This window comes from Gorilla gorilla, chromosome 21 (assembly GCF_029281585.2).
Source record: "Gorilla gorilla gorilla isolate KB3781 chromosome 21, NHGRI_mGorGor1-v2.1_pri, whole genome shotgun sequence".
NCBI classification, from domain to species: domain Eukaryota; kingdom Metazoa; phylum Chordata; class Mammalia; order Primates; family Hominidae; genus Gorilla; species Gorilla gorilla.
In genome coordinates this window covers 58,003,623-58,031,449 of record NC_073245.2, presented here as the reverse complement: position 1 = coordinate 58,031,449, position 27,827 = coordinate 58,003,623, and the positions used below count along the sequence as shown (strand labels likewise).

At 47.2% G+C, this 27,827-nt stretch overlaps 2 protein-coding genes and 1 non-coding gene across 7 annotated transcripts in view; 1 reads left to right on the top strand and 2 right to left on the bottom strand.

Annotated features, from left to right (window-relative positions):
• DNTTIP1 (deoxynucleotidyltransferase terminal interacting protein 1) overlaps positions 1-10,112 on the bottom strand; it is a 19,404-nt gene extending 9,292 nt beyond the window's left edge. The window contains exons 1-7 of the mRNA XM_031005020.3: positions 9,933-10,112; positions 9,296-9,366; positions 7,977-8,073; positions 6,553-6,651; positions 911-979; positions 593-649; positions 68-126 (exon numbers count right to left, since the gene is read on the bottom strand). Coding sequence (XP_030860880.1) covers positions 68-126; positions 593-649; positions 911-979; positions 6,553-6,651; positions 7,977-8,073; positions 9,296-9,366; positions 9,933-10,037 — 557 coding nt within the window. The 5' untranslated portion in view covers positions 10,038-10,112. The remainder of the gene's footprint in view (positions 1-67; positions 127-592; positions 650-910; positions 980-6,552; positions 6,652-7,976; positions 8,074-9,295; positions 9,367-9,932) is intronic.
• WFDC3 (WAP four-disulfide core domain 3) lies at positions 10,089-27,827 on the top strand. 5 transcript variants are annotated; one of them, XM_063702067.1, is made up of 7 exons: positions 10,089-10,335; positions 12,092-12,143; positions 12,982-13,110; positions 14,062-14,208; positions 24,825-24,956; positions 26,438-26,623; positions 27,596-27,827. In XM_063702067.1, exons 1-7 carry the CDS (start codon positions 10,297-10,299, stop codon positions 27,610-27,612), a joined length of 702 nt encoding a protein of 233 aa, XP_063558137.1. In that variant the 5' UTR covers positions 10,089-10,296; the 3' UTR covers positions 27,613-27,827. The 5 variants fall into 5 exon arrangements, with proteins under 5 accessions (XP_063558137.1, XP_018873061.3, XP_063558139.1 ...); XM_019017516.3 differs by having other exon boundaries at positions 24,822-24,956; XM_063702069.1 differs by lacking the exon at positions 14,062-14,208 and having other exon boundaries at positions 24,822-24,956.
• Positions 23,215-23,340, bottom strand: LOC115931785 (U6atac minor spliceosomal RNA). Its single transcript, XR_004068238.3, has one exon. It is a non-coding gene; the product is annotated as a U6atac minor spliceosomal RNA (small nuclear RNA).

The following is a 27,827-nucleotide window of genomic DNA, read 5'->3' as shown; positions in this document are numbered from 1 at the left end:
CTTCCTTCAGGGACCCTCTCTCCGTCTGCTCCCCTATGCTCTCACCACACTGTTGGTCCCTACTCACACCATGCCGGCGGCTGCCCGGTCGCTTGACAGGATGTGTCCAGGAGGCCGTCCTTTCCTCTGCCACAAAAAACAGCTGTCAGAGGTCTGACCCTGTGGTTACTCCCCATACCCCATTGACAGGTCCAGGGTCAGTTGGCAGAGATGGTTTTCCAAAGAGATCAAATGATGTTTGACAGGGACAGGGAGAAAAACTGCCTCTCATGTCTAGGAAGGCTCAAAAGGGCTTTGAGGAAGCCCAGTACCTTGTGGAGTGAAGAGCCTTTTTTGAGAGACACAGTCTTACTCTGTTACTCAGCCTCTCATGTAGCTAGGACGACAGAAATGTGCCAGCATGCCTGGCTAATTTTTTTTTTATTTTAGAGACAGGGTCTCACTATGTTACCCAGACTGGTCTCAAAACTCCTGAGCTCAAGTGATCCTCCCCGCTTGGCCTCCCAAAGTGTTGGGATTACAGGTGTGAGCCACCACACCTGGCCTGACAAGCCTTTTTTCAGCCAGAAAACAAAACAAGGAAATGGTTTACCTTTTTAGGAAGGGGGCTTCCTCGATGGGCACATTCTTCTTCTGCCTGACGGCCACGCTAAAAGAAAAGGGAAGGGAGTCAGTGGAAGGCCAGTGCCTGGGAGCTGCAGGTCTTCTGGAGTTGCAGAAGACAGAGCCCTGGACTACAGCTCTCCAGCCCCGCTCTGACCCAGGCCAAAGAAGCCCATCCAGCATGATGCTGTGTGGACCTGGTCCTACAAATGGAAGTACATGGAACCTCCCTGGGCCCACATATTTCACTTGCCTCCCAGCCCGAAGGACCTCCCGCTCCAATACCCCAGAACACAGTGACTCTGACCTTTATTCCTGGAAGCTCATGGGTCAATCTGGGTATTACTTTTTCTCCATCTGAAAAGAGCAGTTTAGCCTGAAGGGAAAAAGACCAAGTGTTACCTACCAGTCACTATTTTGGTGGGTAAGCACACCCTACCTACTTCCTTTTTTTTTTTGGAGACAGAGTCTCGCTCTGTTGCTCAGGCTGGAGTGCAGCAGCACCATCTTGGCTCACTGCAACCTCCATCTCCTGGGTTCAAGTGATTCTCATGCCTCAGCCTCCAAAGTAGCTGGGACTACAGGGGTGCACCACCATACCCAGCTAATTTTTGTATTTTTGGAGGAGACGGGATTTCACCATGTTGGACAGGCTGGTCTTGAACTCCTGACCTCAAGTGATCTGCCCACTTCCAAATATATATATATATATATATATATATATATTTTAATTGAGATGGAGTTTCACTCTTGTCACCCAGGCTGGAGTGCAGTGGTGCTATCTCAGCTCACTGCAACCTCCGCCTCCTGGGTTCAAGTGATTCTCCTGCTTCAGCCTCCCAAGCAGCTGAGATTACAGGTGCCCACCACCATGCCCAGCTAATTTTTGTATTTTTATTAGAAACGGGTTTCACCATGTTGGCCAGGCTGGTCTCGAACTCTTAACCTCAGGTGATCCACCTGCCTTGGCCTCCCAAAGTGCTGCGATTACAGGCATGAGCCACCATGCCCAGCCACACACATATATATATTTATATGCATAGAAATAGATATCTATTTTTAAAAAAACTTGAATTAATGATCATGGCTGAAAAAATTTAAAAATGTAAAAAAGCAAAATAAGAAAAACCTGGAATCTCATTACATAAACTACTGTTAATGTTTCAATGTAAATTCTTCCTTGCTTTTCCCATGTAAATACATACTGTATGTTTTTTCAAACTAAATACATTAGTATAACACATACTCCTCAGTAAGCTGCTGTTTTTCTTTTTTTTTTTTTTTGAGATGGAATCTCGCTCTGTTGCCCAGACTGGAGTACAGTGGTGCGATCTTGGCTGTCTGCAATCTCCGCCTCCCAGGTTCAAGCAATTCTCCTGCCTCTGCCTCCTGAGTAGCTGGGATTACAGGCGTGCAACCACACTCAGCTAATTTTTTTTTTTTTTTGTATTTTTAGTAGAGATGGGGTTTTATCACGTTGGCCAGGCTAGTCTCAAACTTCTGACCTTGTGATCTGCCCGCCTCAGCCTCCCAAAGTGTTGGGATTACAGGCGTGAGCCAGTGCGCCTGGCCTGCTGTTTTTCTTTTAATAAATATTGAGTACCTAGGACCTAAGTGCTGTGGACACAGCAGTAACTAGGACAAGCTCTTGTGGAGCTTATAGTTTGTAGGTGATCTGGATAATAAGCTCAGAAACAAGCAAGGTAACTGTGGATCATGATAGATGCTGTGAGAAAAAACGAAAAAAACCCAGGCAGATGTGACAGAGAACCACCAGAGGGGAAGGGCTACTTTGAGGGAATGGCCAGGGAAGGCCTTGCTCAGAAGGTGGCCTCTGAGTTGAGATGTGAAGGAGGCTGTAAAAAAAGCTGGGCAGAAGTGTTTCAGCAGCAGGGAGGAGTGCAGAAGCTCAAAGGTGGGAACACCTGGCTCATTTGACAAAGAAAAGGATGGAATGGGCAGAGGGGAGATGGTGCAGCAGGTGGAGAATTGGGTTCACCCGACCTCTGCCAGTGGCATTTGACAGTGCTGAGGGCTCCCCCTTCTGGAAACACTCTTTTCTACGGGCTCCTGTGGCCACACTTCCTGCGTTCCTTCTACTTCTCTGGCCATTCTTTCTTAGCCTTCTTTGCTGGCTTTTCCTTCTCAATCTGGTTCTTTTCCCTATCCTCTCTCATTACATATTCTATCTGCTCTCACCTATTCTCACAGCTTCAATTAATATCTATAAACCATGACTCCATAATTCAGCTGTAGACAAAAGGTTATCCTCTGAGCTCTAGACTTATACACCAAATAGTCTGCCCCATGTCTATGCTTAGATGGCTCAAAGCTGCTAATCCATAATTGGATTCATGCTCTTCTCCTCCAAACTTTGTCCCTTTCCAGTGAAGGGTGATCAAGTCTCAATGTATAATTATGCATACATTTGTTGGTAATCTAATTCACACCTGTCTGCTTAAGTAGGCTGTTAAGTTCTATTAGAGCAGGAAGCTTGTTTGTTCATTTATCATTTGCTTGTTCCTTCATTTACTCAATAATTCAGCAAACTCTGTACACATACTAAGAGTCATATTCCAGGGCTGGGAATACAGTGGTGAACAAGATTAGGCCTCAACTCTTGTAAAGCTCAAGATTTTAGCAGAGGTAGGAGCGCGAGGGGAAGACCTCTCTGATATTTAAACTAAGATCTGAAGAAAAGAAGGAGCCGGCTTTATAGAGTTAAGGGTAGAGTACTCCAGGTACTAAGAACAGCAAGTGAAATGGCCTAAGCTTGTGCTGGAGGAGCAGAAAGGAGTTCGGAACGGCCAGAGTATAGTCAATAAAAAAGAGGTGAGATGAAATGAAGTTAAAGAAGCAGGCAGAAGCCGGTCGAGGGTAGGCTCTGTGGGTCATGGTAAGGCATTTTTTTTAAATTATACTTTAAGTTTTAGGGTACATGTGCACAACGTGCAGGTTTGTTACATATGTATACATGTGCCTTGTTGGTGTGCTGCACCCAGTAACTCATCATTTAACATTAGGTATATCTCCTAATGCTATCCCTCCCCCGTCCCCCCACCCCACGACAGGCCCCGGTGTCTGATGTTCCCTTTCCTGTGTCCATGTGTTCTCATTGTTCAATTCCCACCCATGAGTGAGAACATGCGGTGTTTGGTTTTTTGTCCTTGCGATAGTTTGCTGAGAATGATGGTTTCCAGCTTCATCCATGTCCCTACAAAGGACATGAACTCATCACTTTTTATGGCTGCATAGTATTTCATGGTATATATGTGCCACATTTTCTTAATCCAGTCTATCATTGTTGGACATTTGGGTTGGTTCCAAGTCTTTGCTATTGTGAATAGTGCCACAATAAACATATGTGTGCATGTGTCTTTATAGCAGCATGATTTATATTCCTTTGGGTATATACCCAGTAATGGGATGGCTGGGTCAAATGGTATTTCTAGTTCTAGATCCCTGAGGAATCGCCACACTGACTTCCACAATGGTTGAACTAGTTTACAGTCCCACCAACAGTGTAAAAGTGTTCCTATTTCTCCACATCCTCTCCAGCACCTGTTGTTTCCTGACTTTTTAATGATCACCATTCTAACAGGTGTAAGATGGTATCTCATTGTGGTTTTGATTTGCATTTCTCTGATGGCCAGTGATGATGAGCATTTTTTCATGTGTCTGTTGGCTGCATAAATGTCTTCTTTTGAGGAGTGTCTGTTCATGTCCTTTGCCCACTTGTTGATGGGGTTGTTTGTTTTTTTCTTGTAAATTTATTAGAGTTCATTGTAGATTCTGGGTATTAGCCCTTTGTCAGATGAGTAGATTGCAAAAATCTTCTCCCATTCTGTAGGTTGCCTGTTCACTCTGATGGTCGTTTCTTTTGCTGTGCAGAAGCTCTTTAGTTTAATTAGATCCCATTTGTCAATTTTGGCTTTTGTTGCCATTCCTTTTGGTGTTTTAGTCATGAAGTCCTTGCCCATGCCTATGTCCTGAATGGTATTGCCTAGGTTTTCTTCTAGGGTTTTTATGGTTTTAGGTCTAACATTTAGGTCTTTAATCCATCTTGAATTAATTTTTGTATAAGGTGTAAGGAAGGGATCCAGTTTCGGCTTTCTACATATGGCTAGCCAGTTTTCCCAGCAGGATCATGGTAAGGCATTAAGACTTTATTCTCCCTGCAACAGGAAAGTCACTGAAGGGTTTTTAAAATGGGGAGTGACATGATCTAATTCATCTTTACAGAGATCAGTCTGGCTGCTGTGAGAAGAGTGGATTGGAACTGGGTAATGGTGAATGTAACTCTGGACTGAGATATAAATGTGTGAATTATGAGCGGCTGAATTGGCTTCCAAGCCACAGGACTAGATGAAAACACCTATGAAAACAGTGAGCCATGAAAGAGAAGGGGTTTGAGGACTGAACTTGGGAAGGCACCAACAGTTAGAGGCGGCGGGTGAGAGAGAAGAGTAGGCAATGAGGTTGGAGCAAAGTCAAGGCACTCTAGCCAACAGAGGGGCGTTCCAAGAAACGCGAAATGATCCATTGTGACAGATGTCACTGAGAAGCTGAGTAAGTTGAGGACAGTTAGGGACCAGAGGGTTTGACAACACGGAAGTTACTAGCGACCCCGACAAGAGGGGTTCCAGTGAAGTAGTGGGGACTGAAGCGAAAACAAAGTGAACAGAATGAATAGGAGGTGAGAAAGTGAGCCAGCGACTATTGGCGACCTTTCCTGATGTCTCCCTATAAAATGGTGATGGCAACAATTCCTCCTAATAACAGCAGCTGACACATGTAAACAGGTTCTCTACTATCTTGGGAACAGTCATTTATAGACCTGATGTCATGCTTCCTGACCACACCAGAGAGGCAGGGAGGCAGCAGGGTGCTCATCCCCATGATACCAAATGGGGCCGTGATAACTTGATCCACCACGCACCTGCAGGGGTGAGACAGATCTTAGCTATTCTAATTATTGTGTGTCTTAAGCCATTTCTTTTTTTTTTTTTGCTTTGCTTTTAAAAATTTTTTTCTAGCTCTATTGATGTATAATTGATAAACAGAAATGGTATATATTCAAGGTGTACAATGTGATGAATTGACATAGATATACATAGTGAAATGATTACCACAATGAAATCAATCAACACATCCACCACTACCATTTTGTGTGTGTGGACACTTAAGATCTACGGTCTTAGCAAATTTCAAGTAAACAATAGAGATAAACTATAGTCACCATGCTGTACATCAGATTGCCCAGAACTTGTTCGTCTTATAACTAAAAGTTTGTACCCTTTGATTAACATCCCCCCACTTCTCCCCTCCAGCTACTGCCATTCTACTCTCTGCTTCTATGAGTTTGCTAAGTCACAATTTCTTCATCTATAAAATAGTAATTAAAAGATATCTTCTGTACATAGTTTCTTCTGAGACATAAAAAAAATAATGCATTTATCCTGGTACCTGACATATAGTAGCTACTTCCCTTCCCTGTCAGCAACAGCCTCAAGCCTATCTCAATATGTGGCTTGCTGGGCATTCCCCAAAATACCACTGATGACAAGATCACATTTCTTTTTTTGTTTGTTTTTGAGACAGAATCTTGCTCTTTCACCCAGGCTGGAGTGTAGTGGTGCCATCTCGGCTCACCGCAACCTCCGTCTCCCAGGTTCAAGAGATTCTCGTGCCTATGGCTCCCAAGCAGCTAGGATTATAGGCATGCACCACCATGCCCAGCTAATTTTCGTATTGTTTGTAGAGATGGGGTTTAGCCATGTTGCCCAAGCTGGTCTCAAACTCCTGGCCTTGAGTGATCTGCCCACCTTGGCCTCCCACAGTGCTGGGATTACATGTGTGAGCCACCACGTCCGGCTTAAGATCGCATTTCTTATCAGAGGCTCGAGAGCTAAACCTTGTGCCTGCATCTCTTGTCCCCTTTGGTCTCACCTGCTCCAGGCAGCTCCGACAGGCTTCCTGGATCAGCTGCTCTGCATCCACCTCCTCCCCAACATTGTCTCGCACGTTCAGTGCTGCCTTCTGGAAGAACTAGGGGAGCACAACAGAGGACAAGGTCAGAGTCCTGTTAATGTGCATCAACCTGAAGGAAACTGAATATAAAATAAGTTTTTATCCTAGCCTCATACAGAAGGGAAAAGTGATTATGAGCAGGGCTTTGGGATCAGCCAGATTTAGATTCACATTTCAGGCTTGACCTCCTCCCTTTATTCCCCCTTTTACGGATATAATCGTGGAGGTGCCCAACAGATTGAGGTGTAAATAGTACAAAAAATCAGGCCGGGCATGGTGGCTCACGCCTGTAATCCCAGCACTTTGCGAGGCCGAGGTGGGCGGATCACGAGGTCAGGAGATCGAGACCATCCTGGCTAACACGGTGAAACCCCGTCTCTACTAAAAATACAAAAAATTAGCTGGGCGTGGTGGCGGATGCCTGTAATCCCAGCTACTTGGGAGGCTGGGGCAGAGAACTGCTTGAACCCAGGAGGCGGAGGTTGCAGTGAGCCGAGACCGTGCCACTGCACTCCAGCCTGGCAACAGAGTGAGACTCTGTCTCAAAAAAAAAAAAAAAAAATTTTTTTTTTTTTAGTAGAGATGAGGTCCCACTGTGTTGCCCAGGCTGGTCTCAAACTCCTGGCCTCAAGTGATCCTGCCTCGGCCTCCCAAAGTGCTGGGGTTGCAGGTGTGAGCCACAGTGCATGGCCCCAATAATGGTTATATTATTAAACAACTAATAAGAATACTTATTGGACACTTGTTATGTCCGGAGCACAGTGCTCAGCACAGTACATTTAAGTCACTTCATCCTTATAAGAGGTCAGCAAAAAAAAACACGTCAGTGACAAGGGCAGATTAAAAAAAAAAAAGATATCTGAATTACCCTCAAGGAGGGAATAAAATTCTTGGGGGATTAAAAATTTGAAAACTGACCAGGTGCCCTGGCTCACACCTATAATCCCAGCACTTTGGGAGACCAAGGCAGGCAAATCATTTGAGGTCAGGAGTTCGAGACCAGCCTGGCCAACAGTGAAACCCTGTCTCTACTAAAAATACAAAAATTAGCCCCGCAAGGTGGTGGGCACCTGTAATCCCAGCCACTAGGGAGGCTGAGGCATGAGAATCGCTGGAACCTGGGAAGTGGAGGTTGCAGTGAATCGATATTGTGCCACTGCACTCCAGCCTGGGTGACAGAGTGAGAATCTGTCTGAAAAACACAAAACAAAACAAAACAAAACAACAAGAAAGGAAAACTTTAGATATCTGTGTGTAGGAAAGAGACAGACTGGTGATGCAGGGAAGGACTGGGCTCCTCATGAGTCTTTCTCCTGTTATTTTTTATCCTGTGTCCCTCTCACCTTCATGTACTTGTTGAAGACAGTCTGGATCTCCTCGTTGATGCTGGGCTGCAGGACAGCTCGGAGGAGATCCATGGAGATGGCAGGATCTGTGAAACTGCATTCAGGAGGGAGACAGGGTGAGGGGGCATGTCCCAAACATATTCTTTCCCAGCCTCCCCAGTCAATTATGGACATAGAATTCCTTAACAATACTAGACAGCTTTTATTGAAAACTAGCTACATGCTCAGATTTTGTGCAAATCACAGAGGCATGACTTTATTTCTTTCTCATAATAACTCTATGAAGTGCATATTATTTTCAAAGTTTTTTTTTTTTTTTTGGGACAGAGTCTCACTCTGTTGCCCAGGCTGGAGTGCAGTGGCGTGGTTTTGGCTCACTGCAACCTCTGCCTCCTGGGTTCAAGCAATACTCCTGCCTCAGCCTCTTGAGTAGCTGGGATTACAGGTGGGCACCACCGCGCCCGGCTAATTTTTGTATTTTTAGTAGAGACCGGGTTTCTCCATTTTGGTCAGGCTGGTCTCGAACTCCCAACCTCAGGTGATCTGCCAACCTCAGGTGATCTGCCAACCTCAGGTGATCTGCCCGCCTCAGACTCCCAAAGTGCTGGGATTACAGGTGTGAGCCACCGCGCCCGGCCAATTTTTTGTTATTTTTAGTAGAGACGGGGTTTCTCCATGTCGGTCAGGCTGTTCTGGAAGTCCCGACCTCAGGTGATCCACCCACCTCAGCCTCCCAAAGTGCTGGGATTACAGGCGTGAGCCACCGCGCCACCGCGCCCGGCCCAAAGTGTTTTTATGAAATATAATACTTATACAGAAAAGTCTATACACTTTAATGAATAATTATAGTGAACATCCATTTCACCACTACCAGCATCCCAAAGGCCCACCTTGTGCTCTCTCCCTTCCCTGACATGCATACTATTAATCCCTCTTTATAGTTGAGAAAACGGGCTCATCAGAGTCTGTTGATGAGAACACAGTTGTCTGACTCCAGAGCCTGTTCTCTTAAACTCCATGCTAACTGACCTCTTTAGAGCCCTCAACCACAGAGCCAGTGAATGTGAGGGATCTTAGGTATTGTTTATTCCACAACCCATCTCCTGTGCCCTTCCCCATTTTGTACGTGAGTTCAGAGAAGGAAGTGACTTGACTAGCTCAAGATCACACAGAGTTACAGAATCGGAGTCTCCTCTTCCTCAGTCCTGTGCTCTTTCTACCGGCTGTAGATCTCCATAGCCTTGTGCACTGGGGATCCCAAAGCTGCCATGCAAGCCAGTGGCTGGGATATAAGTCCCACGCAGGGCCAGCCTTACCTTGTTGTCATCTGTGAGCGGCGGCCCCTCCGCTGCACCTGCCGGTGCTTTATCATTATGTTCCAAGGGTTCTGTGGGGACCAACGGAACAAATGTCACTGCGGCCTGTGACACTGGGGTGGGGTGGACGTGGAGGGTGGGTATGAAGTTAAACTGGACATCCCTGCTTCTCAGATCCGTCACCATCTCTCCCGCCTTGGGGTGGGACAATAGTTGTAAGGCCTCCTCCACAAAAGAGGAACTGAGGAAGTTTCCTGCCTTAAAAGTCCCTACCCTGCCTTCTGGCACGGCAGGAGGAAGGGAAGCAGTGTTTACCGAGGGTCAACTCTGTGTCAGGTGATGTCCTGGGCGCTGTACCGGCCTTTATCTTCCCATCCCACAACAACTTTTATGAGACAGGTACTAATCATTTCCATTTTATAGAAGAGGATCCTGGGACTCAGGCGGTTGACAGAGATGGCCCACGTCACCTAGCTAGAAGGGCGGCACCAGAATTTAAATCCAGGCCGTCGGGCTGCGAAAACGCCAACCCCCTCTGCAGCTCCAGCCTCCGCGTTCTCTCGCCCACGGGCCAGGGTCCCAGGAGCCCCAAGGCCGTGCCCGGCCCGAGCCCAGACCTCACCGGGGGCGCCCTCACCGTAAGAACCAGCTGCCCCGCTGCACCCGCATCCCCCAGCTCCACGCCGCCCCTCTCGGCCCCGCTGGGTCCCCGCGGCTGCTCGGCGTCGCCAGTGGCTCCCATGGCGCCCCCGGCCCCCACAACTCCGCTAGACTCTGTCACCGGCCGGAAAGTGGCGCCGTGACGTCACTGGAGCGCGCTGCTCGTCCGCCCGGAAGCGCGACGCTGGAGCTGCGGAGTTACCATGGGAACCGAACCGCCGCGCCTCGCCCAGGACAGTTACACTTAGAGGCCTTATAGGTGGAGGTCGTTGGGGCTTCCTCTCGGGAGGGCTGCGCCTCGATTGTGGAGTGTGGGTGTTCAGTGGCGGTTCAGTCAAGGGATGTTTCCCGCTGGGCCAAGGCCTGGGGATGACTGCGGGGTAGGAGGAGGGGACCAGGTTTCTGTAGGCTGGGGTTGGGGAGCAGAGGGAAGCGTTTGGTACAGCGGCGCCTGCAGTTCAGTTTTCGAAAACTAGATTTTAATATGCTCGGCCAGGGGCGGTGGCTCACGCCTGTAATCCCAGCACTTTGGGAGGCCGAGGCGGGAGGATCACTTCTCATCAGGAGTTCGAGACCAGCCTGGCCAACATGGCGAAACCCCGTCTCTACTAAAAATACAAAAATTAGCCGGGCGTGGTGGTGGGCACCTGTAATCCCAGCTACTCGGGAGGCTGAGGCAGGAGAATCTCTTGAACCCAGGAGGCGGAGGTTGCAGTGAGCCGAGATCACGCCACCGCACTCCAGCCTGGGCGACAGAGGGAGACTGTCTCAAAAAAAAAAAAAAAAAAAGCATATTAGGCACATGTTAGGTCATCATCAAATGTTAATTATGCCGAGATCGCGCCACTGCATTCCAGCCTGGGGGACAGAGGGAGACTCTGTCTCAAAAAAAAAAAAAAAAAAAAAAAGCATATTAGGCACATATGAGGTCATCATCAAATGTTAATTATCTCCATGAGCCAACATCAGCCTTCTAACAATAAGGGCGACTTCCTGGCTCCAAACTTTTTGATCCTATCAAGGAGGTTTTACCTTGTACCTGCCCATAGGACTAAGCAGTGCCAGTGGACACCATTAGGTATCAGAGCTAACCAAAAGCATGACCAGGACAGATAAAGAAAAAAAGAAATGGAGAAAAAAGAAATAAAGGAGGTATATGTGGGCAGGCTATTTGAGTCATACATAGCAACTTCTCTTGGGTTCTGCCAGCTAGCGTTCATACAGTCCAAGAATGGCCTGTGTGGGTTAGAGGGACAAAGATGTAGGTGTTCGGTGCTTTTCATTAGTTCTTAACAAACTCAACTACTGCTTTTCTGTAGGTTTTTGATAGTTTCTTTTCTCTCTTTTTTTTTTTTTTGAGACAGAGTCTCACTCTGTTACCCAAGCTGGAGTGCAGTGGCACGATCTCCACTCACTGCAACCTCTGCCTCCTGGGTTCAAGCTATTCTCCTGCCTCAGCCTCCCACATAGCTGGGATTACAGGCATGCACCAACATGCCCAGCTGATTTTTGTATTTTTAGTAGAGACAGGGTTTCGCCATGTTGGCCAGGCTGGTCTCAAACTCTTGACCTCAGGTGATGTGCCCGCCTTGGCCTGTTTGATAGTTTCTGAGTGGTCTGTTCCATTCTGTATTTTCTTGGTTGCTAGGATGAACAGGAGCCACAATTTTATTATGCTTGGTTATGTTATTAGCTTTGGCTATTAAGTAGTGTCGTGAATCCCTCCCTCTGTTATTTGGGCTAAAGCCATGTCCTTCCAATGCCCTTTAGGGCTCTCTTTGATTCTTTTTCCAATGGCCACCCCTCCATTTTTCCAGCCACCCACTAGGTTTCTCATCATCCAGGAATATTGTGTATATTGCTTACAGAATTTGATCCTCCCATCACATGTCCCCTTTGGTAGTGCCAGGAATTTTCCCACACTCCAGCAGCCAATCCCTCTTCTTCTTGTCAGGAGAAGATATTCTTGGGGAGTATTGTGAAAGGGAAGGTTTTGGGACTGGGTTTGGGGCCATCCCTAGTCCTGCTCATACCTCAGCTGATACTCTGGGCAAGGTGTACACCTCTAGCCTGAACTAAGCTCTCGTCCCAACTCTCAGCATCATCATGATGTTAAGCTGCCTCTTTCTTCTGAAGGCACTTCTTGCTCTTGGGTCCCTGGAATCCTGGATAACTGCAGGAGAACATGGTGAGCTATCATTTGGGATTCCTGGCCAACAGTAACAGAAAGTGACTAGAGGAGAGGAGAAGTCATCCCCTGCCTTCTCCCAGAGCAAGGTTGCTTGTAAGTGGAGATGATCATCTCTATAGGACAGGACTGGATGAATAGATTCTCAGGATGGCCTGGGTCATGCATTCTTCCTGGCTTTCTTTACCCTCTCTGGACAAGGAGATAGGACTTCCAGTTGGGCTTACTAGAGGTTCTAGCTTTTCCCTAGAACTCATTAAATGAGAACAGGATCATCCCACCCTTTCTCTCTCGTTATCTGCAGGATGGCTGCTCCTTTAGCAGTGGTGGATATATGTTAGTATTTGTGTATGAGGAGGGGAAGGTGGTTGCAGAATTTTTTTTTTTTTTTTTGAGACGGAGTCTCACTCTGTCACCGAGGCTGGAGTGCAGTGGCGTGATCTCAGCTCACTGCAAGCTCCACCTCCCAGGTTCATGCCATTCTCCCGCCTCAGCCTCCCGAGTAGCTGGGACTACAGGTGCCCACCGCCACGCCCAGCTAATTTTTTGTATTTTTAGTAGAGATGGGGTTTCACTGTGTTAGCCAGGATGATCTCAATCTCCTGACCTCATGATCCACCCGCCTCGGCCTCCCAAAGTGCTGGGATTACAGGCATGAGCCATCGTGCCCAGCCAGAATTTTTTTTTTTTTTAAGAGACAGGGTCTCATTCTGTCACCCAGGCTAGAGTGCAGTGGTGCAGAAATATTTTGGATAGAGATGCCTGGAGGGGCTGAAGGTCCATTCCCCATTTCTGAGGCCTGGCTAGTTACCCCAAACTCACATGGTATCTTTTGCAGCAAAAGAGGGAGAATGCCCTCCCGATAAGAACCCATGCAAAGAGCTGTGCCAGGGCGATGAATTGTGTCCGGCTGAACAGAAGTGCTGCACCACAGGCTGTGGTCGGATCTGCCGAGACATTCCTAAGGGTATGTTGGCATGAGGGGCAAAATCTGGGCATACTCTCTGACATTGCCTCTGGGATAGATGGAAGTAGAGAGCTTCCCACCTTCTAGGTTGCCTTTTGAAGTCTCCCTTGCCTAGAGTACTTCTTCTTTACTCTTTTAGGGTCCCTCCTCCTTTAATTATTCAGTGCCCCCAGTTGTTTGCCTTCCATCAGGAAAGAGCGCACCATCGATTATCTATGTCTTTTACTTTGGACTCAAAGTTCCTGTGAAGGCTGGAGGGAAGAGTTGTAAAGGGAAGGCTGTGTAAGATAATGATTAAGAGAGTAGACCCTAGAGCCAAGCAGACCTTTTTAAGCCTTAAGCCTTAGCTCTTTATAAATCTTAAGCTTTTAGCCTCAGTTTCCTCATCTGTAAAATGGGGATAATTGTGAGGATCAAATGAGATGTTCATGGCACAAGGTAAACATCAGTAAATGTTACAGTAAATATTTGCTATTACTATTGTTATTATTGTCGCTTTGTCTTAGCACCAGGGTTGAGAGGCTTAAATACATCTCAGGACTTCCTTTTTCTGTTTTTCCCTTCTGCTGTGCCCGTGGGTGTTACCAGGCGCTATTTTCTCTCTCTCTCTCTCTTTTTTTTTTTTTTTTGAGATGGAGTTTCGCTCTTGTTGCTCAGACTAGAATGCAGTGGCGTGATCTCAGCTCACCGCAACCTCCGCCTCCCGGGTTCAAGTGATTCTCCTGCCTCAGCCTCCCAAGTAGCTGGGATTTACAGGCATGTGCCACCACCCCCGACTAATTTTGTATTTTTAGTAGAGATGGGGTTTCTCCATGTTGGCCAGGCTGTTCTCGAACTCCCTACCTCAGTTGATCCACCCGCCTTGGCCTCCCAAAGTGCTGGGATTACAGGTGTGAGCCATGGCGTTCGGCCTATTTTCTCTTTTCTTTGCTGTCTCCCTTTTTGCTACAGGGAGGAAAAGAGATTGCCCTAGGGTTATTCGGAAACAATCCTGTTTGAAAAGGTGCATCACTGATGAGACATGTCCAGGTGTTAAGAAATGCTGCACGCTTGGCTGCAACAAGAGCTGTGTAGTCCCAATCTCTAAACAGAAGCTGGGTAAGAAACGCTGTCCCCACACCTCATGGTCTGTTTGGTCTGCTTGTTTATTTCTCAAATACGCACATATCAGCTTGTTGGTTTTACTTTGCTGCTATATTCTGAGAACTTAAAAAAAAAAGATATACAAAGGGTGCACAAGCCATAATCATTTGTGGTATGTAGCCTGGGCAGGCAAAGGGAGGGTGCCAGAAGGGCAGCCTCGACTTACCCTCATTTGCAGACTGCTTTGAAAACGGTTGAGTAGCTGGGCGTGGTGGCTCACGCCTGGAATCCCAGCACTTTGGGAGGCCAAGGTGGGCGGATCACGAGGTCAGGAGATTGAGACCATCATGGCTAACACGGCGAAACTCCGTCTCTACTAAAAATACAAAAAAATTAGCCGGGCGTGGTGGGGGGTGCCTGTAGTCCCAGCTACTTAGGAGGCTGAAGCAGGAGAATGGCGTGAACCCAGAAGGCGGAGCTTGCAGTGGGCCGAGATTATGCCACTGCACTCCAGCCTGGGTGACAGAGCGAGACTCTGTCTCAAAAAAAAAAAAAAAGAAAAAAGAAAAAAGAAAACCACTGGGTAATTCCCAGTTCCCATAATCAGTTGCAATATTCTCTGTTAAAAATCTTATCCTGAGAATCTGCAGAGAAAGAAAAAAAAAAAAAAAGAATCTTGATGCCTATGGAAGGTGGCACACATTTCCCCACTCATTTGCTCCTGAGATTCTTTTTTTTTTTTTTTTTTTTTTTGAGAGAGAGTCTTGCTCTGTCTCCCAGGCTAGAGTGCAGTGGTGTGATCTTGGCTCACTGCAACCTCTGCCTCCCAGGTTCAAGCAATTCTCCTGCCTCAGCCTCCCTAGTATCTGGGACTACAGGCATGTGCCTCCACACCCGGCTAATTTTTTGTATTTTTAGTAGAGACGGGTTTTCGTCGTGTTAGCCAGGATGGTCTCAATCTCCTGACCTCATGATCCACCCACGTCAGCCTCCCAAAGTACTGGGATTACAGGCGTGAGCCACCACGCCTGGCCTGCTCCTGAGATTCTTATGTTCCCTGTGTACACACACAGCGGGCTGTCTCCTGTGGGAAACAGATTCTTTTTCATTCTGGTCCTGGTAGAGAGGTATTTGAAAGAGATTCATTATCCCTTTTGCAGAGTCCCAGTGACCTAATTATCCATTTATGCATTCATTTCTTCAACAAGTATTTATTGAATGTGTACTGTTTGCGAGATCCAGTGACGGGCTCCTGGTATATTGTGGAAAATACGGTAGATCCCATGCCCGCTTTCATGGAGCTCATAGTCTCGTGGCAGAGAAAGAGGTTTAACAAATAAGCATGTAAATAAATATACAATTTCAAACTCTGATAAGGACAGGGAAGGAAAATTAAAGGGTGCTGAGAGACAGAGTAAAGTGGAGAACTCACTTTTATTTTTATTTTTTTGACAGTCTTGCTCTGTTGCTCAGGTTGGAGTGCAGTGGCACGATCTTGATTCACTACAACCTCCACCTACCTTCTGGGCTCAAGCAATTCTCCTGCCTCAGCCTCCCGAGTAGCTGGGATTACAGGCACATGCCACCCCACCTGGCTAATTTTTGTATTTTTAGGAGAGATGGGGTCTCACCATGTTGGCTGGGTTTGTCTCACACTCCTGGCCTCAAGTGATCCACCTGCCTCGGCCTCCCAAGGGCTGGCGTGAGCCACCGTGCCCGGCCGAGAACTCACATTGGATTGGGTAGTTGAGGATGGCATGTGTGGAGTGACATTTAAGCTGCAACCTGGAGGGCGATTTGAAGTTAGCCAGGTGAAGGGTGCGATGGACATTCCAGGAAGAGAGAGAAGCACACACAGAGGCCTTGAGATGACTAGGAGCTTGCCACATGTGAGAAATGGAAAGAAAGCTAGTATGGTTAGAGTAGAAATGGGAGGGAGAGAATGAAGGCAGATGAGGATGTAGACCAGTGAGACTAGGGAGGTAGCAGTGGGGATGGAGAAAGGTGACATAGTTGAGAAAATTTGGAGGTAGAAGTGACAGGGCTCTCTGCTCTGTTCCTTCTCCATTCCCTTGAGAGGCCCCTAAAACATATTAGAAATTGATGGCATGTCTTCTTTGTCTAACCCCTTCCTATTTTCCTCTTGTTTCATGATTTTCATGGCTACTTTTGCTTATTTGTGCTTCCAAATATATTTTATTATAATTTTATCTATTTTTCTTCCATCATTCCCAAATACCAAGACTACGTTCACTGGAGTGATGTTAGATATATAAATTAAATTAGCTTAGGGAGAACTGCTGTTATTATAATGTTGAATCTTTTTTTTTTCTTACCCTGTTTTATGGTACTGAAATGTTCTTTTTTTTTTTTTTTTTTTTTTTTGGAGACAGGCTGTTGCCCAGGCTGGAGTGCAGTGGCGTGATCTTGGCTCATTGCAACCTCTGCTCCCACATTCAAGTCATTCTTGTGCGTCAGCCTCCTGAGTAGCTGGGATTGCAGGCGTGTGCCACCGTGCTCAGCTAATTTTTGTATTTTTAGAACAGATGGGGTTTTGCCATGTTGGTCAGGCTGATCTCGAATTCCTGACCTCAGGTGATCTGCCCACCTCGGCTCCCAAAATGCTGGGATTACAGGCATGAGCCACTGTGCCTGGCCTATGTTGAATCCTATGCCTTCCCTGTTGATCAAGTGTATTTTGCATATTTCAGGGTGTTTTATGGTGTTAAAATATTTCTCCATAAATTTATGCCTAGGTATTTTATTTTCTTCTCTGCTGTTTTGAATATCTCTCATTATGTTTTCTAAAGGAACTGGAATCATTCTCTCATCTGAGTGCATGTGGTGCATGTTAGAGTGGAAAATCCTAGGTTTGGGTTGTCGGAGTCCTGGGTTCAAGCCTGAGGTTTGCCAGTTACTGGCCAGCAGGTCCCTGGGCGAGTAATTTTGAGCCTTAGTTCCCTTCTCTGTAAGGTGGGAAGAATAAACCTCGAAGGCTTGTTGTAATTATTCAAATTATGTAAAGTGTTTTGCCCTCAGTATATATTAACTTCCTTCCTCTTGCCTCCTAAGTGGGCTGGGTCGGAAGTACAATTTCTTTTTTTTGAGACTGAGTTTCGCTATTGTTGCCCAGGCTGGAGTGCAGTGGTGCAATCTCGGCTCAGTGCAATCTCCACCTCCCAGGTTCAAGCGATTCTCCTGCCTCAGCCTCCCAAGTAGCTGGGATTATAGGCATGTGCCACTGTGCTCAGCTAATTTTTTGTATTTAGTAGAGATGGCTTTTCAGCATGTTGGTCAGTCTGGTCTCAAACTCCTGACTTCAGGTGATCCACTGGCCTCGGCCTCCCAAAGTGCTGGGATTACAGGTATGAGCCACCATGGCCAGCAGGAGTACAATTTCTCACCAGCCCCTTTATTCAAAACCAGGATGGTTGTCTTCTTCCCTGATCACTTCCTCTCAGACCCTGAAGCCCTGTAACATGTGACAACCTTTTTCCTTCCAGGCAAACCTCTCCAGGTAGGAGGCCCCTTGCTGGTACCCATTGGGTCTGTCTGTGCCCGGCTTAGGCAGCTATCTTGGGCAGCCTGCCCATTAGAGAGAATGGAAGGTTGTTCTCCTTGCCAGGACTCTTGAGGCCCAGCTCTGGAACCAGCCTGGGAATCTGTCTCAGGCAGGTCACTGACTGCTGGCATGTAGGGCTTGGTACAATCTTCCCAGTGTTTGAAGCTGAGGGCTGAATTGTAGGGGCTAAGGGCGAGGCTGGCACCCAGGCACAGTACCTTTGTGAGCTGCTCTGGCCCCTGGCCAGCCCAGATAGGGCTTCCTTTTCCACTGGAGCTTGGCAGGCAGGCTAGAATAGTGATCTCCCGCAGACGTCCCAGAGCCTGCTGGGCTGAGCGGGGTTCCTAGCCTGGTGGGAGGTGATACTGGCTACTGCATTGGCAGTTAACTACTTTTCTAAAGCTCCAGCCCTAGGGGAGGGCTAGGCTACTCACCCAACAGGACTGGTTGCTATACCCAACTCTACAGGAAGCTCTCCTTCCAGGGCTATGAAAAATTTCGCTTTCCTTAAGCTCTGACATTGCCAGAGGTTTACCATAGCCAGTGCTGGTCTGTTTGGCAAAGTGGAGGGCCAGTCAGGTTGCCTGAGGGCAAGGGCAGACATTGAGTCCTGCTCTCATGACACTGTTCTAGTCTGAACATGGGTCTGAATCCTGGCTCTTCTGCTTGCTTCCTGTGTGGCCTTGGGCAAGTCCCTTCATTTCTCTGAATCTCACTTTTACTATCTGTAAAATGGGGATAAGGATATTTAGCTCCCAGAGTGATAATGCAGTTGAGAAGAAATGCATTTTATTTATTTATTTATCTGGGACAAGGTCTCACTCTATCACCCAGGCTGGAGTGCAGTGGTGTGATCTCAGCCCACTGCAGCCTCAACCTCCTGGGCTCAGGTGATCCTTCTGCCTTAGTTCCCTGAGAAACTGGGACTACAGGCACAAACCACTGTGTCTGGCCAGAAATGCATTTAAAAAAGTCTGCAGTAAACCTGCCAGATAATGCTCAAGAGCTCATATGGTCATGCCAAGTACCTCTGTGTTCTGGTCCGCCCCTTCTCTGCCTCCCCACCTATCTGATGCCTGACCTATCCGTTTACTCACCCACTTATTCATGTATTCACTGTATATTGAGTGTGGCTACCCTACCTGGCATGTGGGTCTGCAGTGGTGAGGAAGGCAGCCGTGGTCCTTGCCACCCTGGGGCTTGCTTATAGTGTGACAGACAGGAAATAATCAAGAAAACAAATACATAATAACCGCAAGATGATGATGAGTCATGAGTGCTTTGAAGATAATGGAAGAAGAGAGAAGGAGGCTGCTTTCATTTGAGGTTGGAGAGGTAGGCAGGGCCCAGACTTTCGGGGGTCTTCAGGGCTTCTCTCTTAGGCTTTATTCTAAGTGCAATAGGAAGCCTTTGAGGGGGTTTAAAAGCAGGAGAGGCCTTGTCCAGTTTTCATTTTAAAAAGACCACTCTGCCAGTATATGAAGAATGGATGGGGGCAAGTGTAGAAGATGGAAGACCAGTTAGGAGGCTATTGTGGCAGCCTGGGAGAGATGATCGGGGCTTAGACTGGGGTGGAGATATTGCAGACATAGAAAAATGGAAGGCAGCCGAGCGCAGTGGCTCATGCCTGTAATCCCAGCACTTTGGGAGGCCAGTGCGGGCAGATCACGAGGTCAGGAGTTTGAGACCAGCCTGGCCAACATGGTGAAACCCCATCTCAACTAAAAATACAAAAATTAGCCGGGCATGATGGTGGGCATCTGTAATCGCAGCTACTCGGGAGGCTGAGGCAGGATAATCGCTTGAACCTAGGAGGTGGAGGTTGCAGAGAGCCGAGATTGTGCCACTGCACTCCAGCCTGGGCAACAAGAGCGAAACTCCATCTCAAAAAAAAGAAAAACAAAAATCCAAAACAAAAAAGCCCCCAAAAAACCAATAACAATGAAAAAGAAAAATGGAAGGCTTACATGTTTGTGAAGGTAGAATTGATGGGACTGGGTGAACAAGTAAGTGGCTGCAGGCATTGAGGGAGACGGGGTATCAAGAAGGGTGGTAGATATTCAGCTTGAGCAGTTGGGTGATGGTGGTGTTCTTTACTGAGACAGGGACAACCTGGGGGAAGAGGTTTTGGAGTGAAGATTCTGATTCTGGCCTGACAGTTGTCTTCTTGGGCCTCCTCATGGCTCACCTCCCCACTGAATGAAACCTGACCACTCCAGATCCCCTGTGACCCTCTGTTTTGCTTATTATCATATATGTATTTTCTTTTACGTGGGCTGATGGCATGGCCTCCCTGTGTGTCTGGCTGACCCTTTTCTAAAACCTCACTGCAGGTTGTACAGAAAAGAGTTAACATAACAAGCCTGAGACTGCTCTTCTTAAAAAGGCTTGCTGGCAAGGCTGGGCCTTGGCTGGCTTCTGGGAACTTGGATTTTGTGGGTATTTGTACTACTCTAACTGATAAGAGTGGTTCACTGTGCCTAAACTGTTTGTGTAAACATTGTGGTTTAGGCTGAACATCTGCTTTCCTTCTGAGAGTCTGGAATCTTGGTATGTGCTAGGCAGAGGGTGCCTAAGTGACCAGCCCCCAGTAGAGAACTTTCACAGTGAGTGTCTAATGAGTTTCCCTGGTAGAAAACACTTCACACATGTCACAATTCCATGCTGGAAGAATTAAGTGCATCCTGTGACTCTACTGGGAGGACTCTTGAAAATCAGCACCTGATTTCCTCTGGACTTTTCCCTTTGATGATTTTTCTTTGTATCCTTTTGCTGTAATAAATCATAGCCATGGGTATGACTATACACTGAGTCCTGCTAATGAATCACTGAACCTGGAAGTAAGTGGTCTTGAGGACTGCCTACACACTGGTGGATAACTTTTCCTAACCCCTAAAACTATCTACCACTGGGTCTTCTCTTTTGGTGGAACTGGGCAGAGTGAGTCCCAGTGCTTCTTGGTTTTTGTGTGATCCTTGCTGCAGTGTAGGGGATCATCATGATGTGTGTGTGTGTGTGTGTGTGTGTGTGTGTGTCTATGTGTGTGTTTGAGATGGAGTCTAGCTCTGTCACCCAGGATGGAGTGCAGTGGTGTGATCTCGGCTCACTGCAACCTCTGCCTCCCGGGTTCAAGCAATTCTCCTGCCTCAGCCTCCCCAGTAGCTGGGATTCCAGGCACCCACCACCACACCCGGCTTTTTTTTTTTTTTTTGTATTTTTAGTAGAGACAGGGTTTCAACATGTTGGCCAGATTGGTTTTGAACTCTTGACCTCAAGTGTTTCACCCACCTTGGCCTCCCAAAGTGCTGGGATTACAGGCATGAGCCACTGAGCCAGGCCCATGATGTGGTTTAAAGGGCATGAGACCTTATATCAGAGCTGGGGATTTGTGACTCAGTTCTGCTACAATTGACCTCAGGCCAATCCCTCTCTCTAGTTGTCTGTCTCTCTATTTACAAGAGAAGGAGAGTAAGTTTGTTAGCTCAGAGGGCCCTTCTTGGGTTAAGAAGTGCCGAGATTTTACTTTTCCAACAGCAACTGGCATCTTTCTCTCAGACATAGTGGCAGGTTGGAGCTGAGGCAGCAGGACAGACTGTGAGTATTTCCTGGGCTTCAGCTTCACTCTTTTTTTGGTGATAGCTTAGAGTCTTGGGTGCAGATAGAGGGTGGGGAACCGTCATCCCCATTCTGGCTGCTGTTCCTATTTCTCTTCCTGATTCCTGGTAAGCTAATTGTGAGGTGATTAGGGAGCATGTCTTATGAGGAACTGACCTTACCTAGCATGGCAAAGCCAGGACAGTGAAAGACAGAGGATCCTGCCTGAAAGAATGGCATCCGCCAGGTTTTTGTAAGGTCTCTGGGGATAGGAAAAGGCCCAGCCAGATTTCAGGTCAGTATAAAGAGGTACAAAGGGCCAGGCATGGTAACTCATGCCTGTGACGTCAGCACTTTGGGAGGCTGAGGCGGGAGGATTGCTTGAGGCCAGAAGGTCAAAACAAGCCTAGTCAGCATAGTGAGACCCTGTCTCTATAAAAAATAAAAATAATTAGCTGGGCCTGGTAGTGTGTGCCTATAGTTCAGCTACTCAGGAGGCTGAGGTTGGAGGATTGCTTGAGCCCAGGAGTTCGAGAGTTTGAGGCTGCAGTAAGCCACGATTGCGGCACTGCACCCCAGCCTGGGTGACAAAGCGAGACCCTGTCTCAAAAAAAAAAAAAAAAAAAGATATAAAGGCTGTCTAGCTTAAGTAGGATAGCATAATCTGGCTTGGAGGTAGTGAGACCCCATTAATTCCAGGTGTTAGTGCTGAGAGAAAGGGATCATGTGGCAGGGATTCATATAAGGCAGGGTGTCAGACTGGGTGGCATTGCTGGGCACTGGTCAAAAGCGAGGTGCTGTGACCCTCTGGGCCTCCAGGAAGCCTGGCCTGGAAAAGGGTAGAGGTAAGTGCTCCATGCCTGGTCTTGAGGACGAGGGCAGAGAGTAGCAGAGAGCTCCCGGCATTGGTCATCTCAAGGTCAAGCTCAGCAAAATGGTGAAATCTGGGACGTATGGCACTCCCAGTTTCTAGGGCACATGGCACAATTTTATGAGAAGTTTATGTCACCGGGTTTTTCCACCAGGGAGATTTTTACTCCCAGCCTTCTCAGCTGTGAGATAGAAGGCTTTTGTTCCTTGTTAGATGGATTTCAGTGTTTGTCAAGCAGGTGGGGAGGTGCAGGGAGATGCATTTGGTGGTTACAGTGACCGCATTTTCTGAGTCAAAAATCAGGACACATAGTTTTGATGTGATCTCACAGTAGCACAGGATATTTGAAATAGGGGCTGTTCAGGAAAATCTCAGGATACAGGGTTACTACGCCTGGGTTGTTTAGCTGCATGTATTCTCCTTGGATTCCAATACTTGCTTTTTCCATCATGGCAGACTTCCCAGAGCCAGCTGTATGCAATCATACTTACCTGTTCCTACTCAGAGGCACTGGGCCAGTCTTGCTTTGGTTTTCTGTGAAATCTTTAATTGCCTGTCACCTTTCTCTTTACTTAAGAAACTTGAAATAAACACTAAGATGAATGAGTCATGGTGAATTGGTTTGGTTTGGGTGTGGCCTTCTTTGGGTGTGCCTGCGCCTGGGGCCCTGGCCAGTTGCCTGCATGTTTTAAGGATAGTGTAGTAGAAAAAGTACTTTACCGCAAATCAAGAGGCTGAGTGTTGTCCTGCCGTGCTGCTGACTCACTCTGTAGTTCTGGGCAAGATCCTTCTCCGAGTTTATTTTCATAGGGAATGTGTTTGGCTGCACATAACAGAAAATTAATCATATAGGGGTTTGTTTTTCTCATATAACAAGAATTCCTGAGGCTGGGATGGTGGCTCCATGATGCTAACAAGGATGAAACTATTTCCCTCTTTCTCCTTTGCAATTCTTTTTTTTTTTTATATTTACATTTTATTATTTATTTATTTTAAAAAACGATGGTTAGATGCCACAAAGTAGGTGGCAATGCTTGAACCATATGCGTGTTGTCAGGCCCAAGGGCCTCTTCCATCCTTGTCGAGGGGAGTGCTAACCTTCTCTCCTTTCATACAACACCTCTTTGCAATTCTTGACCATTTCGTTGTGCTGAGTTGCCTCCTCATTGAAAGAAGGCTACTCTGCCTCTCTGTGTAATGTCTATCTTTGGACTGGAAGAAGAAAGAAGTGAGGGAGCAGTTTGAAAGGGGTATTCCCTGTGTCAGGAATACAAAAGTTTCCCAGTTTATGTCCTAGTTTGTGGTCACCCCTAGTTGCAAGAGAGTATGGGGAAACAAATCATTTTAGCTGGACCTGTTGCCTCTCAGAATAAACTTGGTATCCAGTATCTATTGCTGCATAAGAAACCATCTTCAAACTTCATGACTTAAAGCAATATAGTTACTCTTTCTCACAGTTGTGTAGGTTGCCTAAGCTTGGCTGCAGTTCATATACCCACGTGATGTAGCTGTGGTCATTCATTTAGCTGCATTCAGCGGGGAGCTTAGCAGGGAGCTCAACTGGAGCCACAACGTCCAGGATGACCTCTTTTCTAGGTTCTGTCTCCATGGGGCATCTCATCATCCCATAGCGTAGTTCAAGCTGCTTTATAGCATGGCAGCTGGTTTCCAAGAGGAAGTATTCTGAGTGGACAAGCCCCAGTATGCTAGTGCTTATCAAGCCTCTGCTTACATTACATTTGCTAATGTCCCATTGGTCAAAGCAAGTCAGATGGTCAAACCCAGAGTAGGTATGGAAGGGGACTACAAAAGGGCCTGAATCCCAGGAGGTAAAGTTCACTGGAGGCCACCATTGTAAATGTCTGCCACAGGGAGAATTCAGGGAGAATGTTGGCCACAGTGGGTTAGATCTGAACAGTGTTTTTCAAACTATGAGTCCTGAAAGCAATTTAGTAATTAGGAAAAAGAAGAACTAGAATATAAAATATCAGGGTGGGCTGGGTGGGGTGGCTCATGCCTATAATCCTGGCACTTTGGGAGGCTCAGGCGGGAGGATCACTTGAGCCAGGAGTTTGATATCAGCCTAGGGAACATAGTGAGACTTTGTCTCTACAAAATAAATAAATAAAATTACCCAGGCCTGGTGGCTTGTGCCTGTAGTCCCAGGTACTCAGGAGGCTGTGGTGGGAGGATCCCTTGAGCACAGGAGTTTCAGGCTGCAATGAGCTATGATTGTGCCACTGTACTTTAGCCTGGGTGATACAGTGAGACCCTGTCTCTACAAAATAAATAAATAAGCCAGGCATGGTGGCATGTGCCTGTAGTTCTAGCCACTCAGGAGGCTGAGGTGGGAGGATCCCTTGAATGCAGGAGTTTGTGGCTGCAGTGAGCTATGATTATACCACCGCACTTTGGCCTGGGCAATACAGTGAGACCCTGTCTTAAAAAAATCAGATGTATTGCAGATACATGATACACATAAATATTTACATTATATATGTATATAAATATATAACTATATATAAACATACACATGGGACACAATGAAAAATGTGTTTCATATTGTGAGCGTCTCTGGGCTCCAATGCTTTGATTCTGTAGCAGAGTTTGGTGGTGAATGTCCCGCTGACCCCCTTCCGTGTGAGGAGCTGTGTGATGGGGATGCATCCTGTCCCCAGGGGCATAAATGCTGCAGCACCGGCTGTGGCCGCACCTGCCTTGGAGACATTGAGGGAGGTATGTTGGCTCTTTTGGGAAGAAATCCTTGAGTGTTTCCTGAGAAGAGTGCTTCTCTTTCCCTTCCTGGGAGGAGCTAGGATTCTCATCCTTCCTGTCCCTCTAGTCCCCCAACCCAAAGCAACCCCTTCTTCTAGGGCCAAGGGGCCGTGTCGACATTAAAAGAACTGGGGGAAGGCACTGTGGGGCAGTAGGAACTACTTGGGCTGGAAGACAGACAGTGTGGCTTTTGGTCTTGATTCTGCTGAGGTTTTGCTTTGTGACCTTGGGTAAGCAAACCCGTCTTTTTGAACCCAAGTTTCTTTATCTGTAAAATGAAGGAGTTGCCCAAGATCCTGATTTTCAGATCTAATTTTTAACAAAAAGCTTCTCCCCTGCCCCAAATGAAATCTTAGTTGGAAACATATATATATATATATATATTTTTTTTTTTTTTTTTTTGAGACAGAGTCTTGGTCTGTACCCCAGGCTGGAGTGTAGTGGCGTGATCTTGGCTCACTGAAACCTCTGCCTCTGGGGTTTCTTCTGCCTCTGAGGCGTTTCTTCTGCCTCTGAGGCAATTCTTCTGCCTCAGCCTCCTGAGTAGCTGGGATTACAGGCACACGCCACCATGCCCAGCTAATTTTTGTATTTTTAGTAGAGATGGGGTTTCATCATGTTGACCAGGCTGGTCTTGAACTCCTGACCTCGTGATCTGCCTGTCTCGGCCTCCCAAAGTGCTGGAATTACAGGCGTGAGCCACCACGCCCAGCTGGAAACATACACACACACACACACACACACACACACACACACACACACACACACAGATAAAAGCATTCCTGTTCCAATGCCTTTTTTCTTCAACATTTTAAAAAAACAAATATTTTTGAGTGCCAGGCACTGTGGATCTCCATTAAAGAATCATTGACCCTTGTGCTATCTTAGTCCCTTTAGATTCCCAGGCAGTGCTCAAGGCTGAGGACAGACTCTTATCCTTATGTAGCTTATAGCCCATCAGGCAAGATAGACATATTCCTTTTAAATAAGGGATTATGATAAAGTTTGATGAGAGGAAGCATACAGGGTGCTAAAGGAGCACAAAGCAGGGACATCAAACCTTGTCTAGGGTGGCAGAGGAGGCCACCGTGAGGAAGTGACACTATGAATCCAGAGCATAGGGGGAGGGGGAGTGGTCTGGGAGGCTTGCCCCTGCCACACTTCACCCACCCCCACCCCAAACCTGCAGAGGTGTCAATCCCTGAGTTACCTCTTGGGAACTCCCTTTGGGGCACCATTTGAAACCTCTGGGCTCAGAGGTCTCTTGGGTTCCTAAAGATTCTGAGATCCTCCAGCGCCATGGTTTCCCAGCCAGTTTAGTTGGGTCTAGTGAGGGTCAGGGGTTGATTGACCTAGAGCCTCTGTGTGTAAGTTCAAGATGGGAATATGGAGATGGCAGAGCTGATGCCCTGTCCCTTTTCCTGTGCCTGTTGTTCCCACAGGGCGGGACGGTGATTGTCCAAAAGTTCTGGTGGGCCTGTGCATTGTTGGCTGTGTGATGGATGAGAATTGTCAAGCTGGAGAAAAATGTTGCAAGTCAGGCTGTGGCCGCTTCTGTGTCCCACCAGTCCTGCCCCCAAAACTGACCATGAACCCCAACTGGACTGTGAGGTCTGATTCCGAATTAGGTGAGTACAGTCCATTGTCATCAACAATAACAGACAACTGCTATGTGCAAAGCACTGGCTTAGGTGCTGGGAAGGGGACTTCAGAAGGTCAGGAAAAGTCCAGTTGGGGAGAAAGAACCTATGTCCCAGATGAAAACCCTCATACAAACAGTACAGGCTTACACCTGTTCTCAGGTGTGGCAAACCTGTGTCCCAGATGAGAACCCTCATATAAACAGTACAGGCTTACACCTGTTCCCAGGTGTGGCTCCCTGGGAAGGTCTCTGTGGGAGAGGTGGGATTTGATTGAGGCGCTTAAGGCTAGGCAGATGCGACAAAGGGAGGATAGCACAGGGACATGCCAGACAGGCAATCTGGTGATTGCTGGCAAAGGAACACAGGGTGGGAATGTGTGGGATATGTTTGGGAGGTGAGGAGTGGGGGCAGGGTGGGTAAAGGAACAGACGTATCTCCAGTTTTTTTTTTTTTTTTTTTTGAGATGGAGTTTCACTCTTGTCACCCAGGCTGGAGTGCAATGGCACAATCTCGACTCACTGCAACCTCTGCCTCCTGGATTCAAGCAATTCTCCTGCCTCAGCCTCCCAAGGCTGGGATTTACAGGCGCCTGCCATCATACCTAGCTGATTTTTGTATTTTTAGTAGAGACAGTGTTTCACCATGTTGGCCAGGCTGGTCTCGAGCTCCTGATCTCAGGTTATCCACCCACCTTGGCCTCCCAAAGTGCTGGGATTACAGGCATGAGCCACTGTGCCCGACCATAATTCCAGTTTTTTATAACAGGAGATATAAGGTTGACATCTGAATAATAAGAGCCTTCAGTGCCAGTTTGGATTTGATTGTCTGGGAAACAAGGAGCTATTTAAGACTTTTGAGAGCAATATAGGCCAAGCTTTCCTAGGGTGGAGGGAAAACATTTCGGGTAGCTGAAGCCAGGAGGGCACAGCTGTGACTTGATGTTTCTTCTACTTGCAGAGATCCCGGTGCCCTAGCTGTGCTGATTTGTCTGGAGCTTCTTTGGTAATTCTGGAAGCTTTTCCTGGCAGTCAAGAGAGGGTGACATCCTGGGGCTTGTGACATTTCCAGGGGCACTCATGGCCCTCTCTGCTCTGCTTCTCCTCCTGCCGCTGACCAGAGCATGGGAAATAGCCCTGGATTGGGCAGTGGGTGTGTGGTGCTTCTCCTTCCCAATAAAGGCTGGTGCTGA

Coding starts and splice junctions, on each gene's coding strand:
- WFDC3 (XM_019017516.3), top strand. CDS start 10,297: ATGTTTCCCGCTGGGCCAAGGCCTGGGGATGACTGCGGG. Junction 13,111..14,061: donor CTGCCGAGACATTCCTAAGG/GTATGTTGGCAT, acceptor TTTTTGCTACAG/GGAGGAAAAGAGATTGCCCT. Junction 14,209..24,821: donor AATCTCTAAACAGAAGCTGG/GTAAGAAACGCT, acceptor TTGATTCTGTAG/CAGAGTTTGGTGGTGAATGT.